Source organism: Manduca sexta, unplaced genomic scaffold, assembly GCF_014839805.1.
Source record: "Manduca sexta isolate Smith_Timp_Sample1 unplaced genomic scaffold, JHU_Msex_v1.0 HiC_scaffold_52, whole genome shotgun sequence".
Lineage (NCBI taxonomy): Eukaryota > Metazoa > Arthropoda > Insecta > Lepidoptera > Sphingidae > Manduca > Manduca sexta.
In genome coordinates this window covers 250,826-267,610 of record NW_023595319.1, presented here as the reverse complement: position 1 = coordinate 267,610, position 16,785 = coordinate 250,826, and the positions used below count along the sequence as shown (strand labels likewise).

At 32.8% G+C, this 16,785-nt stretch overlaps 1 protein-coding gene, 1 long non-coding RNA gene and 1 other non-coding gene across 3 annotated transcripts; all 3 read right to left on the bottom strand.

Moving 5' to 3' along the window:
• Positions 1 to 20: 20 nt before the first annotated feature.
• On the bottom strand, positions 21 to 6,113 carry LOC115448181. Its single transcript, XR_005113950.1, has 5 exons — positions 6,040 to 6,113; positions 3,399 to 3,408; positions 3,018 to 3,103; positions 874 to 1,030; positions 21 to 265 (listed from the first exon to the last, which is right to left on the bottom strand). It is a non-coding gene; the product is annotated as an uncharacterized LOC115448181 (transcript).
• Positions 6,114 to 8,389: 2,276 nt separating this feature from the next.
• On the bottom strand, positions 8,390 to 9,839 carry LOC115448186. The gene is made up of 2 exons (XR_005113951.1): positions 9,459 to 9,839; positions 8,390 to 8,586 (listed from the first exon to the last, which is right to left on the bottom strand). It is a non-coding gene; the product is annotated as an uncharacterized LOC115448186 (long non-coding RNA).
• Positions 9,840 to 10,984: 1,145 nt separating this feature from the next.
• LOC115448178 (hyccin) lies at positions 10,985 to 16,582 on the bottom strand. The gene is given in 8 exon segments (XM_037447015.1): positions 10,985 to 11,626; positions 12,974 to 13,090; positions 13,994 to 14,244; positions 14,466 to 14,543; positions 14,545 to 14,681; positions 14,812 to 14,906; positions 15,119 to 15,284; positions 16,382 to 16,582. Coding segments are annotated over 8 exon segments (1,503 nt in total). The 3' UTR covers positions 10,985 to 11,168.
• Between the last annotated feature and the right edge of the window lie 203 nt (positions 16,583 to 16,785).

Here is a 16,785-nt window from a genome sequence, read left to right as displayed (position 1 = left end):
CTTAAGAGGTTATTGGGTTATTAACCAACATATATTTGTGCAGGCACATGGTTTGACTTCATATTATGAGGTATTCCGTTAGTTGGTTTAAGTAATATTTTTGATTTTCTAGGCGTACTGTGGAATCCTAGTAAGTCGTTTCTCTGATTTTTTGCTTCCAGAATTTCACGCAATTTTGTGATTGTATCGGACTGATCATCACGTTCCATCTCGTTTATCAAGACCGGGAGATTCGCAGCGCATATCCATAAGTAAAACATCCCCACTTGAAAACAGTATCCTTAATTAAATACAGGTAGGCATATAGGCAACTTAGTACAGATAGTATCTAAGTTCTTCATACATAAACTACTTATACCAATATACTTAATACAAATAAAATATAAGTATATATTAATCATTTGAACAAAACGTACATTTTGGCTTCCTCATAAACGTAATTAAAACTATATAAGTATGTTATGATAATACGTATAGACATTATCGTCAACATTGTACACATCCCCGAAGCACCCAAATAATTATCGGACCCACAATAAATAAGAAAATGCCAACGTTATTTCGTCTCATGATGTAATACATAGAGCTGTATTATGCATAAATTCTGTTCTAGTCTACCTTTTATTTATTCATTCGTGTTTTTCGATTTAAAAAAAGAATAGTCATGGTTATACTAATTGAGGGCCGAACTCATAAACTAGGTAAAAAGGTTCACGTAGGTATGCTTCTATTGCCAATGGGGCGATGTAGACCTTTTACAGCTTGGCTTTACTTACTTATTTTAATATATATAAGTAAATTAATACATATCCACTATTCATTTGTAAAGTGACTTAAAGATTTTAAGTAAATAACAATGAATTTGTGTCTTACATAATAGAAATCCACCGGCTACACTTGCACCAATAAGAATACCAATGTCCATTGTGTTTTGTTTCAATAGTAATAAACCAGTAGCTACTATGATTGAAATAACAATGAGACGAAGGAGTTCCAATAAAATGTAGGCAACCAATAAAACATTATTGCACTGAAACAAACGAAAAACTGAAGCAAAAATGCAATACATTCTATCATGGCATAAATCAAGATACGGTTTTGGTTTACCCCACGCAAGCCGCATATATTTTATTAAGCTCTTATAAAGTTTTGGGAATAATGTGAAACATAGTAAGAGGTAGGTAAATATTATAATTCCATGGATGAGACTTTCCCGCCCTCACACCCACCACTACAACTCCTATAAGCCAAGATCAAAAATGGCACGCATTTTATGACACCGAGCTGCGAAACTCGGCGAATCTCAGGGAAAACTAATATGTTCATAATTATTATTTCCATGGATGAAACTAAACCAAGTATTAGTAACGGCAACGGAGCGGACGAGCGCGACGGAGCTGCCGAAATATATTTTACAGGCTTTGCTCATTGAGCTGTCAGGGCTGTAGGTATTTCGCGGAGTAGTTTTCGTGATGCAAAGTTTAGACTAACAAGTACTCGCACTTCGTAGCTATAATTATACCGTCCAAAATTTGTTTGATGTATTTACACTAGCTGTAATATTACTTAGTGAGGGCAATTAATGCTATTTCAAAATTAATTTCATTAGCACGCCATAACCTAAATATGTAATTACTTACTTAAATTAAGCACCATATATTTCAAAACATCTTAATACATCTGTCCATACAAATCGTCGGAAGACAGTTATTATGTATACTAGCTTTTGCCCGCGGCTCCGCCCGCGTTATAAAGTTTTTCAGGCTATAGTTTTCCGTTATAAAAGTAGTAGTTTCCCGGGAGCCTATGTTCTTCCCAGGGTCTCAAACTGTCTCCATACCAAATTTCATCTTAATACGTTGGGTAGTTTTTGAGTTTAACACGTTCAGGCAGACAGATGCAGCGGGGGACTTTGTTTTATAATATATTTTTCAGAACTTTTTAAAAGGAACAATGCCGTCATACATCATTGTTGCATAACTTTAACCGTTTACGCAGCGCACGCAACGGAAGCTCTCAAAACTAATAATTTTCCCCCGTTTTTGCAACATGTTTCATGACTGCTCCGCTCCTATTGGTCATAGCGTGATGATAAATAACTTTGAGCACTCCACAAACAAAGAACTATTCAACACAAAAAGAATTTTTCAGTTTGGACCGGTAGTTCCGGAGATTAGCCATTACTGCTCCGCTCCTATTGGGTATAGCGTGATGATATATAGCCTATAGCAATCCACGAATAAAGGGCTATCCAACGCAAAAAGAATTTTTCAGTTTGGACCGGTAGTTCCTGAGATTAGCCATTACTGCTCCGCTCTTATTGGGTATAGTGTGATGATATATAGCCTATAGCACTCCACGAACAAAGGGCTATCCAACGCAAAAAGAATTTTTCAGTTTGGACCGGTAGTTCCTGAGATTAGCGCGTTCAAACAAACAAACAAACAAACAAACTCTTCAGCTTTATATAATAGTAAGTATAGAAGTATAGATTTTCACATCTTCGTATCTTTGATACAGACATATAAAAATTCTATAATTACATCTCGATGTAGGCAAGTGCGTCAATCGAGACGTATAAGTACCGACGGAATGATGTACTTACTTACCTGCTGTGGGTGATACTTTAAAATAATTTAAAGCTGTACATCCCGGGATATAATGGCTGCGAGGTGTGATAGCCTTTACCGTCATTAAAAAATATAATGTAAGGCGATACCTCAAGTTCCATTTTCATACATTTTGTTTCACCTTTAATTGGGTAACTAAACAATTAATCATGGATATTTGGCCTTAAATTTAATATGACGAAATTTTAAAGGCAGAAATATCCATGATTATTAATTATTTTTACGTTTTTCTTCAACTGCGAGAACTAATCACTAACTAGACGTGAATTTAAATTCTTTACTTGCCAATACTTGTTTAGTTACCCAGATTAAAGGTGAAACAAAATGTATGAAAATGAACCTTGAGGTATCGCCTTAATGTAGTACGTACTACCCATCATAACTTACCGTATACGCGCCATAAATAAACAGCAAGCAAACCAGTATGTATATACATATTAAAGTTATCATAAACACGATATACCTTAAAAGTTCTGAAAAAAAAAAATTGGTGACAGTTTTGTAACATTTACTTATATCAACGTAAAAAAATCTTTTTAAATTCTACTGTGTAAAGTAAATAAATATCAGTTTCAGTCTGGAAAGGGCTCCATACAATTTTTTATAGCTGGATTCAACACAAAATTACTTTTGTGCTGAATCGCGAATGTAATTTTATTAATTTTGGTATGTATTATATGTATTTTGTTGCTATAACCAATGGCCACTCAAGCAAATCAGACAATAAATTAATTACATTTTCATTAAATAAAAAAAACATGGCAATACGCGCGCTTGCCTACGGAAATGGGGGCGCAATAGAGTTACATACACACATAAACATCAGTAGTTATACGAGTAAGTATATGCCCCGCGTACGAATTTATCCACTATTAGGTAAAATCAGCCACAAATGAAGCTGAATAAATTCAAAATTTTAAAGTTTTGTTTCCATATGAACAACCTTAAACTTTTAAAGTTTTGAATTTGTTCAGCAACTTTCGTGGTTGACTGTACTTATACACCGTAATTTTATAGTCGTTTTGGAACCAAAATGTCGTCTCTTAGAAAAACTTGTAGGATCAAAAAAATTGTGAATTAATTTTACTGTTGATAATAAAAAAAATACGTTTTTGATAATATTTTCACTCGTTCCAGTTTGATAATGATAGTAACGTCGCACAGTGGTAAAGTTTGTATGGGACCGCGGAAAAACTATTTTGAGGAAGATATGAATTGAAATCGGTATTTTATGGTTAGATTTACTTATTATATTTATTATTATATAACATACATTAAGAAATATAAGTGTATAATTTATAAAAATGTTAAAAATGAATAAAAATTATATAAATTTAATGCTCGAACTATGCATATGCAACGGGCATTTATAATAAATATACATACATAATAATTTGCCACTTTTTACAATCAAATTTTGTTATTGAGTTTATATAGAAAGCATAAAAATAATGAAATAAAAAAGGAAACAAATATTACTAGGCTTATTACTAACTCTGTATGATGACATTGGACAATTTTTATAATTATTAATTATAAATTACTATTATTGACAACTATTTTTTATTAATTATTTTCAGTAACTAACGCTTTAACTTCATCATTTAAGGACATTTTTTTATGTGGTCACAATTTTTAAGCTATAAATGGGTCTGATGAAGTCAAGACCATATGCATGTTGTCTTCATTGGTTGACTCACGTGAACATTCCCTCGAATGATATAACCTATAAAGTCGATAATCCTTGTTGCATGCTCTTTGAGCTTTTTCTATTAAAATAACTATAGATAGAGCAGCCGCGGAAGTTATTTTACTACCATGAACAAGAACTTTGTGAACCGTATTGGACATATAATACCAAATGTACAAACTCACGTATAGTTTAGCAAGTTGGGTTTTCTACATGATCCCCTTCATATCATTTTGAAGGTCCAGAGCCACTTTCTATGGCATTGGATTCTGGAGGAATCACATTAATTAGAAATGTATTATTTGGCCACTCTTTGTTTTTGCCAAAAAAAAATATTGCTTTGTTCTTGATGCGGCATGCCACCTTTTCGTGAAATTAGGCAAAAATATTTTACTTGACTTGTTATGTATTTGATTTAGTTTAGTTTCTGACTTTTAATACACTTATACACTTCCCGGTTACTAGACAATACAATGTTAAGTACCTGAACTTAAACATTTACTAAAACTTGCCATAACTATCGAATACTGTATTACTTTGTCAAATCTGTATTAGTAAATAAAGAGGAAAATGATAATTTATGAATTTTATAGTCAAAATATGTTATTTTCGTGTTAATTACCGGAATTATAGTGTTTGTCCTTGTTTTTTGTTTTTCCGACAACAAAGAAACTCCCAAGTAAAATGGTCATTTTTCAAAAGTTTGCAAATTATTGCAGCTGAAACCTATCTGATAGTTATCCTACATCATTAGAGTATTATTTATGATATGTTTCATTTTAACGCTCGTTGACGCAAAAAAGTTACAGCCAATGAAAAAACAAAAATTGGCAAAATAAAGGTTATGTTGTTTGAATCCAAGCCATACATAAATTAATGTACAAATAATAATTATTTTATCGTTTTTAAATACCTTAATATATGCTTCCTTAAATAAAATAAAAAATAAAACAAAAGTATAACTTGTATAAGCAGTGTGACACTTCAAACAAACGTTTTTTTTTAACTCAATATTACGTCGCATTCAGTCTTACAAGTTTGGGGCCTTAATTTTCCTATAAAGAATACACTAAATTAAATATCCTTCTAGGCTCTAGTTATCCAACTTGTCTACTTTAGGTTTTCGACATAAACTATGGCAATATCTGATCTGAAAAAAATTGTATTTTTTCCGCGTTTTTACCACTGTGCGTCGCGACAATTAATTCATTAGATCGCAGTGATCGTAGTAGTATATTGTATAAGATTTAGTTGCATTACCATGAGTTCTCATTTATTATACGTAAACAAATATTTTAACGTTTATAAAAAATATTTTAAGTACATTGGTATTTTTTTTTAAACTATATTATTGATACAGAATTTAAAATATTCGGTTCCAAAATGACTATGACATCACGGTATATACTTAAAACCTGTTATTTTGATGAAAGTCATTAAAATGGTACCTACCTTCACCTTCTGTGAAATTTTTTAAATATTCATTAGCATACAGCAAGGTGTAATGGGTAGTAAATTTTTTAATCCAAGTTTTCACATCTTTGGTGTGTCCATACGCCCAACAAAACATTATGAGTAGTATATTCGATTGCAACTGCACAGAAACATAAAATAAGTACTAAATTATTTTGTAAATAAGTTGTAGGAATCTAGAAATCGTACGTATGGTACAAACTTCAGTCGTAAGTACTTAACTAATATTAATAGATTAGTACGTACCAATGAGAAGATCCCAATTAATATTCCTCCTAATCTCAGAGAAAACCAAAACAACAGCTATATACGAGTGCCATATTTAAAAATATTGCTTATTTCTAGTATAACTAAGTAAGTATGTTATTTCAAACTATAAGTTGTACAAACACTATGAAAAACTGGTCATTATTCTATAATTGCCGACTTTTCACTGCCTATAATAGTTAATACACGCCATTTGTAATCTGTATTCCGTGTCGGCTTCGTCGTAGATTTTATTAATGTATGTACCTATATAAAAATTTACGTATTGTTCCGTCTTTGTGTATAATATACTTAACTAGGATAAGAAATTATTAAAACATATTTTTAAGTCGTTTTTTTTTGTTTATTTGCACACTAAATACTTTTAAGGCGGTGGCTAAATTAAATTTAAAAAGTAGGTATTTATTTGTGTATTTTCTTAGCTTAGCTCGTAATTTAAATTATGCCCCGTCACCATAAAAATGTTTAGTGGGAATCTAGACATAAAAACACAATAATTAAACATAATAAAATAATTGTTTTAGTCCGTATATAAAGTTCAATAATATTTTGGATTGCTTTGCTTTTCGGAATCAAACATAAGATGGATCATCATAATCCCGTTAGATTTTGAGGAATTCCGCTTTGCATCTTCAAATTCCAAAGGGGCTATGCCCTTTAGCAATGGAATTAAAAAATGAACGTTCTAAAGCTATTCAATAACGACAGCAAAAAGAATCGTTTAAATCAGACCACGGGGTACAAAATTATCGCTGAACCAACATAATTTTATTTATGACGAATGGATAACCTCTCATATTTGGAGTCGGTTGAAAATAAGAAACTTGCCTCGCGGGCGCCACTTTTGCTTTTTCGTTAAAAAGTAAACAAGTAGAAGTAATTAACCCAGCCATGAAGGAAAGTATGCTAGATATTACGCCTATGAGATTCCTTGTTAAGTAATCAACATAAAATTGGAATATATTAAAAGTCCAACTAACTACGTATGGCAGGTTAGCTGGTGACCTAAAAAAACATTTGAACTATTAGTTTTCGACACAAACAAAAACAATTATAAAAAGTACACAGTTAACAAAACGAGGTATACAATGGATTTTTTGCAATATGTATGGTCGAAGAATTCAGCTCGGTATACGCCGTTAAACAGCACTGATTTACAGCAGTACCGCGACTATTATCATTACACATCAAATCTTTCCGATGGTGCGACCAGATGCAGTTTAAAGAAAAGAATTTCATATTTTGGAAATAGTTTAAGAGGAACAGTTAATAACCCATATAAATTACCCACTAGGTTACTATTTTTGGAACGGTAGTTTTTGAGCGTTTAATATTCTTTCCGAAGATGTTTTTTTCAGAGAATGCAGAGATATACTTATTTGAAGAGGTGGAGGAGGGTTGTTCCAGATATTGTAAAGAAAAGTCCTCAGCTAAAGCACCATGCTAGGTCCCTCGTTTATTCGAGAGCCACCTTCCTCCCTAAGGCCGCTAACAACTACGGACTATTATCAATTTTTCCGTCGACGTTTTTTAGATCCCAATGTACAATACTTAGTAAATTATACAAAATTTTGGGGCCCCCTGAAATTGGACCCCCTATAGTAACAATATGCACCTGTGTGTTAGATACTTAGTGTCAGTGGCTACCTAGTTAGCAATCATAGGTAAGTAACACAAAAAAAAGGAGAATGTACCTATCTCTTAAGATAATATGGGCATAAAGTATTACAATTGCCAAAAAAAAATAACGTCCTATATTTTTAACCATTGGGAAAGATTACTTTTATAATATAATATAACAACTCCATTGAAATGAAGCCGGGGCAAAATCACTAGCTGGGGTATTTTGCTTTCACAATAATAATAGCTATTAAATTGTTAGAGGTAATGACGGCTTACATGGTTCCAGTAGATTGTTACTCAAGATAATTTTTATGTAGGTAGGTCTTCGTAATGTAAAACATCAATAAAAAACTTACAAAAAAAAAAAAACTTGGACCAGTGAAGGTTTAGCAGCTAATGAAGCTTTTGCCAATATAGTATCTACATAATTTTCAAGTCTTTTAAGTAGCTAAGTAAATTCTTTAAATAAGTAAAATATAAATTAACTTTTGTTCGCGGCTTCGCCCGCGTGAAGGAGTTTTTCTGGATAGAAGTCCCGCTATGTTATTTCCCTGGATATAAAGTAGCCTATAACCTTCCCACGGTCTTAAACTATGTCCATACTAAAATAACATAAAAATCCGTACAGAAGATGTTGAGAAAATTGATAACATACAGACAGACAGAAAAGGGTACTTTGTTTTATAATATGTATAGACAAACTACGTTTCTTATTTTAACCATTTAATCGTGTTATACAAAAATAACTTTTAACAAAACACATTAAACGTATATTTCCACTTCATAGTTCAGGGAGCTCCCACGTTCACTTTTAAATCGGAGGTTAACATATGTAAAGCCAACGCCACCAGCCGTGATGATGGCAGAAGATTCACTGTGGTCGATGTCTCGTGCAATTACTCCCTTAAAATAAGAATAATTTATAAGCGTCAAAACAATAAAAAATTGACGATTTTAAAATTACGTTTCTAAACATAAAATATGACTTTTACTTCTGAATTTAAAGGCGGATGAAATATACCCATGTATCGGCGTCGCGTCATATACATTTTGAATTTTATTTTGATTACTAAGTATATGATTCTAAAAAAAATAATTATCAGCTAGAAAGTGGCATGAAACATGACGCGAAGGTGCCTGTTGTATGTATTTTTTGCTATTTATTAAGAGACCGACGCGTGATAAACATATCGCATTTTTTTTTTAATACTTTGATGGGGCACGTAGTTGTGTTAAAAATCACGCTTACATGTCTCTAATATACAGATCAATCTAGCTTCGAAACTAATAAAACTATTACGAAACATCATGGTACGAACTGTAAAATATATAAGTAATATCAAATAGGTCAGAATAGGAGTCACTAACAAAAGTATATCAATATTGGTTCTTAAAATTATTCATCTTTTTAAAGCCCATGCGCTCAAATATGTTGCATGATAGATGTATGTGTGTTTCTAAACTTATTTGATCTTTTGTCATACATAATGTTTTTGAAAATAATTATACTTGAGCCCATATTCGACAAGATTTATTCATGTAAAGGTGATGAGTATTATAGGCCTTCTAAACCAAAATGAAAACAACATATGTACATTAAATTACTAGGTAGTAGCTGCTCGCATTCACCTATCACGACTCAAGCTGTCTTACAAACTAATCGTATAGTATGAGTTTTTGAGTGTTTATTATAACAAACGCTCATTGTTATTCACTTATTAGGCATGCACGAAATTGTTAATCCCAATAAATAACGTAAGATTTAGAATACTTACTTTTATGATTTTTTGGGACGGGTCGGAATAGAACATTTCTTTGACTCTTTTCATGAAGGGAATACCAGCGTACTCTGCTTTCTGGTGCCAAACTAACTGCGCATTGTAACTTGTGCCCACCATCATATCTCTACCCATGCATGATGAAATGTATATTAATAACGTCAAACACATAAACTGTATTGATTTCATTATTAGATATTAGACGTCCACACAGTAATTTCACCACGAACTACTTGAATTGTGTCGATTGTGGAGTTCGTTGTAAAGATAAATTAGCTGGTGACCTTTGTATATCTACTGATAAAATTGCTTGAAGTTAACTTTGTCTTGGAAAACATGTTAATCGCGTATTGTATTTTTTACCCGACAACGATAATGACCACGAAGTATAGCTAGTGTTTTTTGCAGTCTAGGAGAGGAGCGATCGAATGGGCTTTCCTTAAAAAGTGTCTCAAGAGTTATAAAAAATTCGATTGCCATAATATAGTGTTTTATTAAACAGGAACAGAATAGGGAAATCCATAATTATGAAAAAAAATATTTTGTTGAATTTGATCATTGCAATTTTGATTTATTTTTCTAGAAGTTATGATATAAGCATTAGGTTTATGAATAATAGACTAGATTGGTTACTAGCAGCCCACACACCTGTTGTGTTTTCAAAGTTCTAATGCTAGTGCAAAAAAAAACGTAGGTACACGTATTCTAACATTATAATATATGGGAATGACATCCCAGCGAGAGGCTTATCATTAGGATATGGCATACCCATGTTTTTCTTGTTTTCTATTAGCGTCAACGATTGTAGAAAGGCATCTTGGCTACGGACTTATTTGTTTGAACCGCAATTATTACACATTAGGCGTGTGGAGTCGTACTGCTGTTGGTGTTCGTAAAGCGTTTGCGGAACAGTGCCCCTGGTGTGTTTGAATGTGTGTGTGTGACATGCCGCACCATTAACATAAAAAAATCAATTTACAAACACAAGAAGTTTTTTTAAATATTATGAATTACGTCAGCAATAATACACGATACGTGGTTGGTGACACCACTGGCTGCTGCACTGCTAATTTGCGGACTTGCACAAAACGTGTTGCACTTCATTTAAAGTATTTAATAATAGTAACTTAGCTTTTATTTTTTATTAATCACATAATCTGAATTACAATAAAACAGTCCAATATAATTAATAAGCATAAAATATATTAATCAGTTGTAACATTGAAACGAAAAACAAATCACGAAGCATAAATAATTGTGGAAGAACTAGCAATTCACAAGTGACTGAAAAATGTACCAGCGATTATGATTATTAACTTAGTTGAGGCTCTATGCCAGGGAGTATAATATAATCGGAATGTATTTTTTGTTGTACGAAAAACGCAGGCCAGGTTTACTTTTTAAATACAGCATATTCCTTTCATAAATAAAAGTATTTTAATAACTTGAATGTTCGGATTAGGAAAAGTAATTTTTCACATATGATTTACTGCAGAAATTTTAGTACATACAAAGATTAATACTGTGACTTTATAACAAGTTTAATGAGTAGATAATTGATAAACTTTTGCCCATATAAACAATCAATGACATTGCTAAAGTATTAAACCTATACCAATTTAATAGAGTATTATCAACCTTTCACCCTCACTTTAACATTATGTTATGAAGTAGTTTCATTCGCAGCATATGGCCGCATATTGACACCTAAACAGAACTGACTTGCATTCCCGTGAATCGGGGCGCAATCTCGGTGTCTAAAGAATCGGTCGTAATTTGCGACCGAGTCTCAGAGGTGTCAGTGCTATTGTGCATAGAAGACATAGAGATTTTGTCATCTTTCATGCTACCATTAGCATCTCCAGAGTTGTCCGCTACCTTCTGCTGTCCGTCGACATTGTCGCCACCTCCGCCACTAAGCGTATTCCAAATACCTTTAGAAGATTCTTTCAAAGTAACTTTCTTATCGCTCGTTGCGTTTTTATCTTTAGCCTCTTTGGTTTTTTTTCCTAGCACTGGGAATGAACTGAGTTTAGGTTTAGAGTTACGAGCCACACCACCACGTTGTATGGGAACGATTTCTGCTTCGCCTTCCTCTGTGATTGAAGAAAGCATATCGGTGGACTCGGTGGGTATCACCTGGCCAGCTTGTATAGGAATGTCATCTGCAAAGCAAATACAACACAATTATTTAAAGGTCACATTCGTATGAACTTACCGGGCAGTTGTTAAGATGATGATGTAAATGATAAATAATTTAAAAATAATACGACACATGTGTACTGTGTGAACAATTATGCGCTATTTAAACATACCTGCAATTAGAACTTTAATAAATAACTTTATGTGACAGTAAAGTTAGTGCAGACAAATTCACACATTCACATCATCTTAAAATGTAACGTTATTTCGATCTGTAAGTTACATAAGAGGCGTCATGTTTTGTTTAACTATTACACATATTAAGCATATACATATAAGTTTTGTTGTGGCTATTTATACAAAGTCATAACAAAATAACCCAAATCCAATATTAGTTTTATCACAGCCAAGACTATTATATTAACGATAAACCAATTTATATCGTAAGGTTATATTACAGAATAAAAATATTACTATCAAAGTGACTCGAACTTAGTAGTTCTTGCTTACATACTTAAGAAAACGGGATCCTAGTTATTACTAGCCAGGTCCGGCTCTATGTATAAAATAAGCTTTACTTAATCTTTTGCATCAGTATTCAGTTGATATTGGAAACGTTTCGGCACGCATTAGTTTCGTCGTGCATTTTATAAACACTTTGTTAAATACTTATTCACAATTATTAATAATTTAATAATATTACGCGGAATTAAAAGACAAGTGCCTTGTCTGATTTGCTTGATTTCGTTAAGACTTTGCAGAACAAAGACCTACATAAAAGTGATATAAGAAATAATGTAATAGATGCTGTTTATATCAAAATAAGTTATGTGCTCTTGTTATAATATTAAGTATTGCATGTGAAGAAGAATGTGTTATTATTATTGTTTTCATTCTCATTCTGATTATTATTGTCAGTCCTACCTGACTGTTACATGTGTGGTTTGAATATATTTGTAGTAAATCAAGTAAAAATAAGACTAATAATCAAATCAATATTCTCTGATACAAATCCCATGGAATAATTTCTATATTATTTTAATTATTTGTACATTTTGTCATAACACATGTGACTCTGTCGACGTTTCCATTAGAGACTACTTTCTTTACAACATGCGAATCTCTATTATTATGTAAGTAAATATTATGATGTAAAGTTTTTCCATGAATTGTAATCTAAATTGTGCATCTCTGAGCATGTATTTGGCAGCATGCAAGTTAGTTCATCTGTACATAGATAAATAAACAATACATGTAGCAACTATTATAGGATAAAATATGTATATCCAGACAGCATTAATATAGGAATATTAAACATTGGAAATTCACTTGACATAATTAAATATATAAATATGAGTAATAATACAAACCGGGTAGTTTCTTGGTACGGAATGATGCATTAGTTATCATAGATTTAGACATGGTGACCGTAGTAGTGGCCGGAGACAATGCCACGCTGATACCCATAGGGCCGTCACACGGTTGCCCTGGAACAAGTATGTTACATAAGCACAGCGGATACTTTACATAATAAATAAGTCTCGTAAGTGAGGATACATCTGAGCATGTACTACATTGATGCGTCAGAGCAACGAGATAGATTGTATGAGAATTTACGCACATCGTTAGGTAATGTGATTACTATATAAGCTTTAATACGCATGTGATATATTATGTACAGGTTTGGTACGCGTTAACCGGAGGCGCTGAATAATTGCTAATCTAACGGTGCGGCTCACCACACGCCTAGCGTATTGTGCTACAATCGTCAAGCAAAACGCAAACGCCAGTGCCGCTTCACACCCTTGTGTTGAAAAATAAGTGTAAAGAACATCCTGCTAATAAAATCCCCTTATGATTCTTGGCAATCTTGTAGTTTTCTACTACTGCGGCATCCATGCCAAACGTTGGCATGGATGCCGCAGTTCAATTAGCCAACACCAAGCATGTAGTACCCAATGAAAATAGGGTATACTATAAAATTAGACTTATTTAACAATAACATCAATTCTTACAAACGACACATCCACTATATCCTCAAAGATTCATAACTCTTAACCGCGCATATTGTTCACTTGTATCTACCAATCTTGTTATTCCATTTACCTAAGAGTACCCAAACTGTGGTTTTATATATACTTGCTATATGTAACTTTTACTTTCTAGAACACATGTTTTGGGTTATAATTATAGTCCAGGAATTATTTTTCATGTCATAATATGATGCATTCATGATTATAACCTGTTTTGTGTTTAATAAACAAATAAATAAATAAAGTGGCATCTGGCAATCGTGGCCCTTATTTATGAATCGAATCTTATTGACGTAATCAAAAATATTCTAACTTGGCATATCGATAAATATAGTCGAAGTGCTTGTATATGCAAACCTGAGGCATTATTTTTCAATGAGTTGATGACAGCGCTCGTGACAAGCATCACGTCGGGGAACAGTTCGTACTGCGCTCTTTTGTCGATGTCTTTAACAGCCTGCAGCGCCAGTGTGTAGAATTCATTAAACATCGCAAAGTAAGCGCTCTCCACCATTTCTATTAGAAAGTTAGGTGACATAGGTATCCTTGGCACAGGCCTGTGACTCGATGCAGGACCAATTTTTTTTTCAAATCCTTGAGTTACGATTCTACAACACAATACATGACATGAGTTCATGATTGTTCCTCCAAACGGGTAGGTATAGTTTTAACTAATGTACCTATGCTTTTTTGTTACTTTGACTGATTAGGTAAATATAAGTATATATATTTTTTTAAACATACATTGCACACATAAATAAATAATTTTAAATATTATTTTTAAAACAAAAGAATCTGCTGGATGGAATAAATTAATATACATCATTACCGTGATGCTGCAATGCAAAAATGTCTCAAAGCCAACTTCGGCAATAAGCTCAACTGCCGGTTATAGATAAAGAATAGTGGCCATCACTTTCAATCGGTTCTGTGCATTTATAGCTTCTACTTGTGCCATCGGTCCCCAACTCACGAGCTTCGTATTGCACTCCTCCCATCGGCGCAGAGCACTTTCTGTTAAAAATTGTGGTCCCAATGACAATGGCTGTAATTGTCAAAACCACCAACATATAACATGAGTTTTATGGAAAGTCAACTTATAAGATTTTTCCTCCTTAGTTATCATGGTAAATGTTACAGCCACAGAGTAAAGTCAATACAAGCAATATTATTACCTCATGATAAATAGATGATTGGGCCAGTGATGGTAATCTGAAGGAAACCACTTTGGGTTTACCATTTTCATCAACCACCTCAAAGTTGTACAGTCCTGTGAAATAAGGTATATGTAATATTAAATGAAGTTATAAATTTAATTTTTATTTAACTTATAATTTAGTTAAGCAAACCCGTAAGTTGTGTTGTAAACTATAAAAGTGATAAATACAACAAAAAATTTGACCAAACTGGAATTATGACAGAAATATGAAATGGAATTAATTTTAGTACCATTATATTACCAAGTATAAAATATAGTTTTACCTATAAGTAATGTTTCAATACAGCGGTATGTGTTCTTGTTACCTTGAGCAACAGAACTTAAATAACTGTAAATAAGAGTAGGTACAAACTGTAGTGTAAATCTTTGAAGTTCCACCTCTTTTGATCTGTAGAAGCTGAACAGTTGTGTACAAACATTTTCTAACATCTGGAAAGAAGCAGTTTATTATTACGCATATCGTAGATGTTGAAAGCTTTTTTTGTAGCCAACAACAATTATTATCCATACTATTATATAAAGCTGAAGAGTTTGTTTATTTGTTTGTTTGAACACGGTAATCTCAGGAACTACCGGTTCAAACTGAAAAATTCTTTTTGTGTTGGATAGCATATATTCGTGGAGTGCTAAAGGCTATATATCATCACGCTATACCCAATAGGAGCGGAGCAGTAATGGCTAATCTCAGGAACTACCAGTTCGAACTGAAAAATTATTTTTGTGTTGGATAGCCCTTTGTTCGTGGAGAGCTATAGGCTATATATCATCACGCTATACCCAATAGGAGCGAAGCGGTAATGGCTAATCCCAGGAACTATCAGTTTGGATTGAAAAAATATTTTTGTGTTGGATAGCCATTTGTTCCTGGAGTGCTATAGGCTATATATCATAATGCTATAGTCAATAGGAGCAGAGCAGTAATAAAACATGTTGCAAAAACAGGGAAAATTTATTAGTTTTAAGAGCTTCCGTTGCGTCGCGTGTAAGTTAAACTTATGCAACAATTGTATGATGAGATTGTTCCTCTTAAAAGTTCTACAAAAATATATTATAAAACAAAGTCCCCACTGCATCTTGTCTGCCTGAACATGTTAAACTCAAAAACTACCCAACATATTAGGATAAATTTTGGTATGGAGACAGTTTGAGACCCTGGGAAGAACATAGGCTCCGGAAAATATATAGCGTGACTTATATAAAGGAAAATTTTAGCCTGAAAAACTTTATAACACAGTAGAGCCGCGGGCAAAAGCTAGTAACCTTATATGAGTGAAGGATGAACAAACTAGTAGTTATGATATTAATCACATTTTGGGACTACTGTACTATAATTTTTAATATTAGTGCTTTCATTGCATTTAGGAATTCTTTGCAATTAAAAAGATACAGTATTTAGTATATACTAAATAGCATGTTAAATTCTGTAAATATTTTTTTTTAATAACATTGTTTTCTCCTTCCTGTGTCAAGAGGATGAATAAAGAAATTACCTTGAATTTCCAATAATATTATCCATTGTATCTCACCTGTTCATATTGGGAGTCACTATCAGACTTGGTGTCCCGAATGCGAGCTTCAGTATCATCTTCAGTGTATAATAAATTGAATATAGCTGTGGCTATTTCATGGTTGTGCTCATGTTCAGCTGCAAAACTTTTTATTTCATTCTCTTGTAGTGAAGCATATTCATTCAACCATTCTGTTATCAAATGCTTCCATTCTGTCATTTTGCTAATAAATTTCTTACCTGGAATAACAAGTTTACAATATTGTATTAGTTAATTTACTTTCAAATTAGTTTTACGATAGCAGCTATTATATATGCTACATCTGTGAAAAAGGCAAGAATCCTGTTAAGAATATTATAATTCAATGGCACTCTCTAGAATTAGTTTATAGTTTACTAACCAAACGGAAACTCCTTATTAAG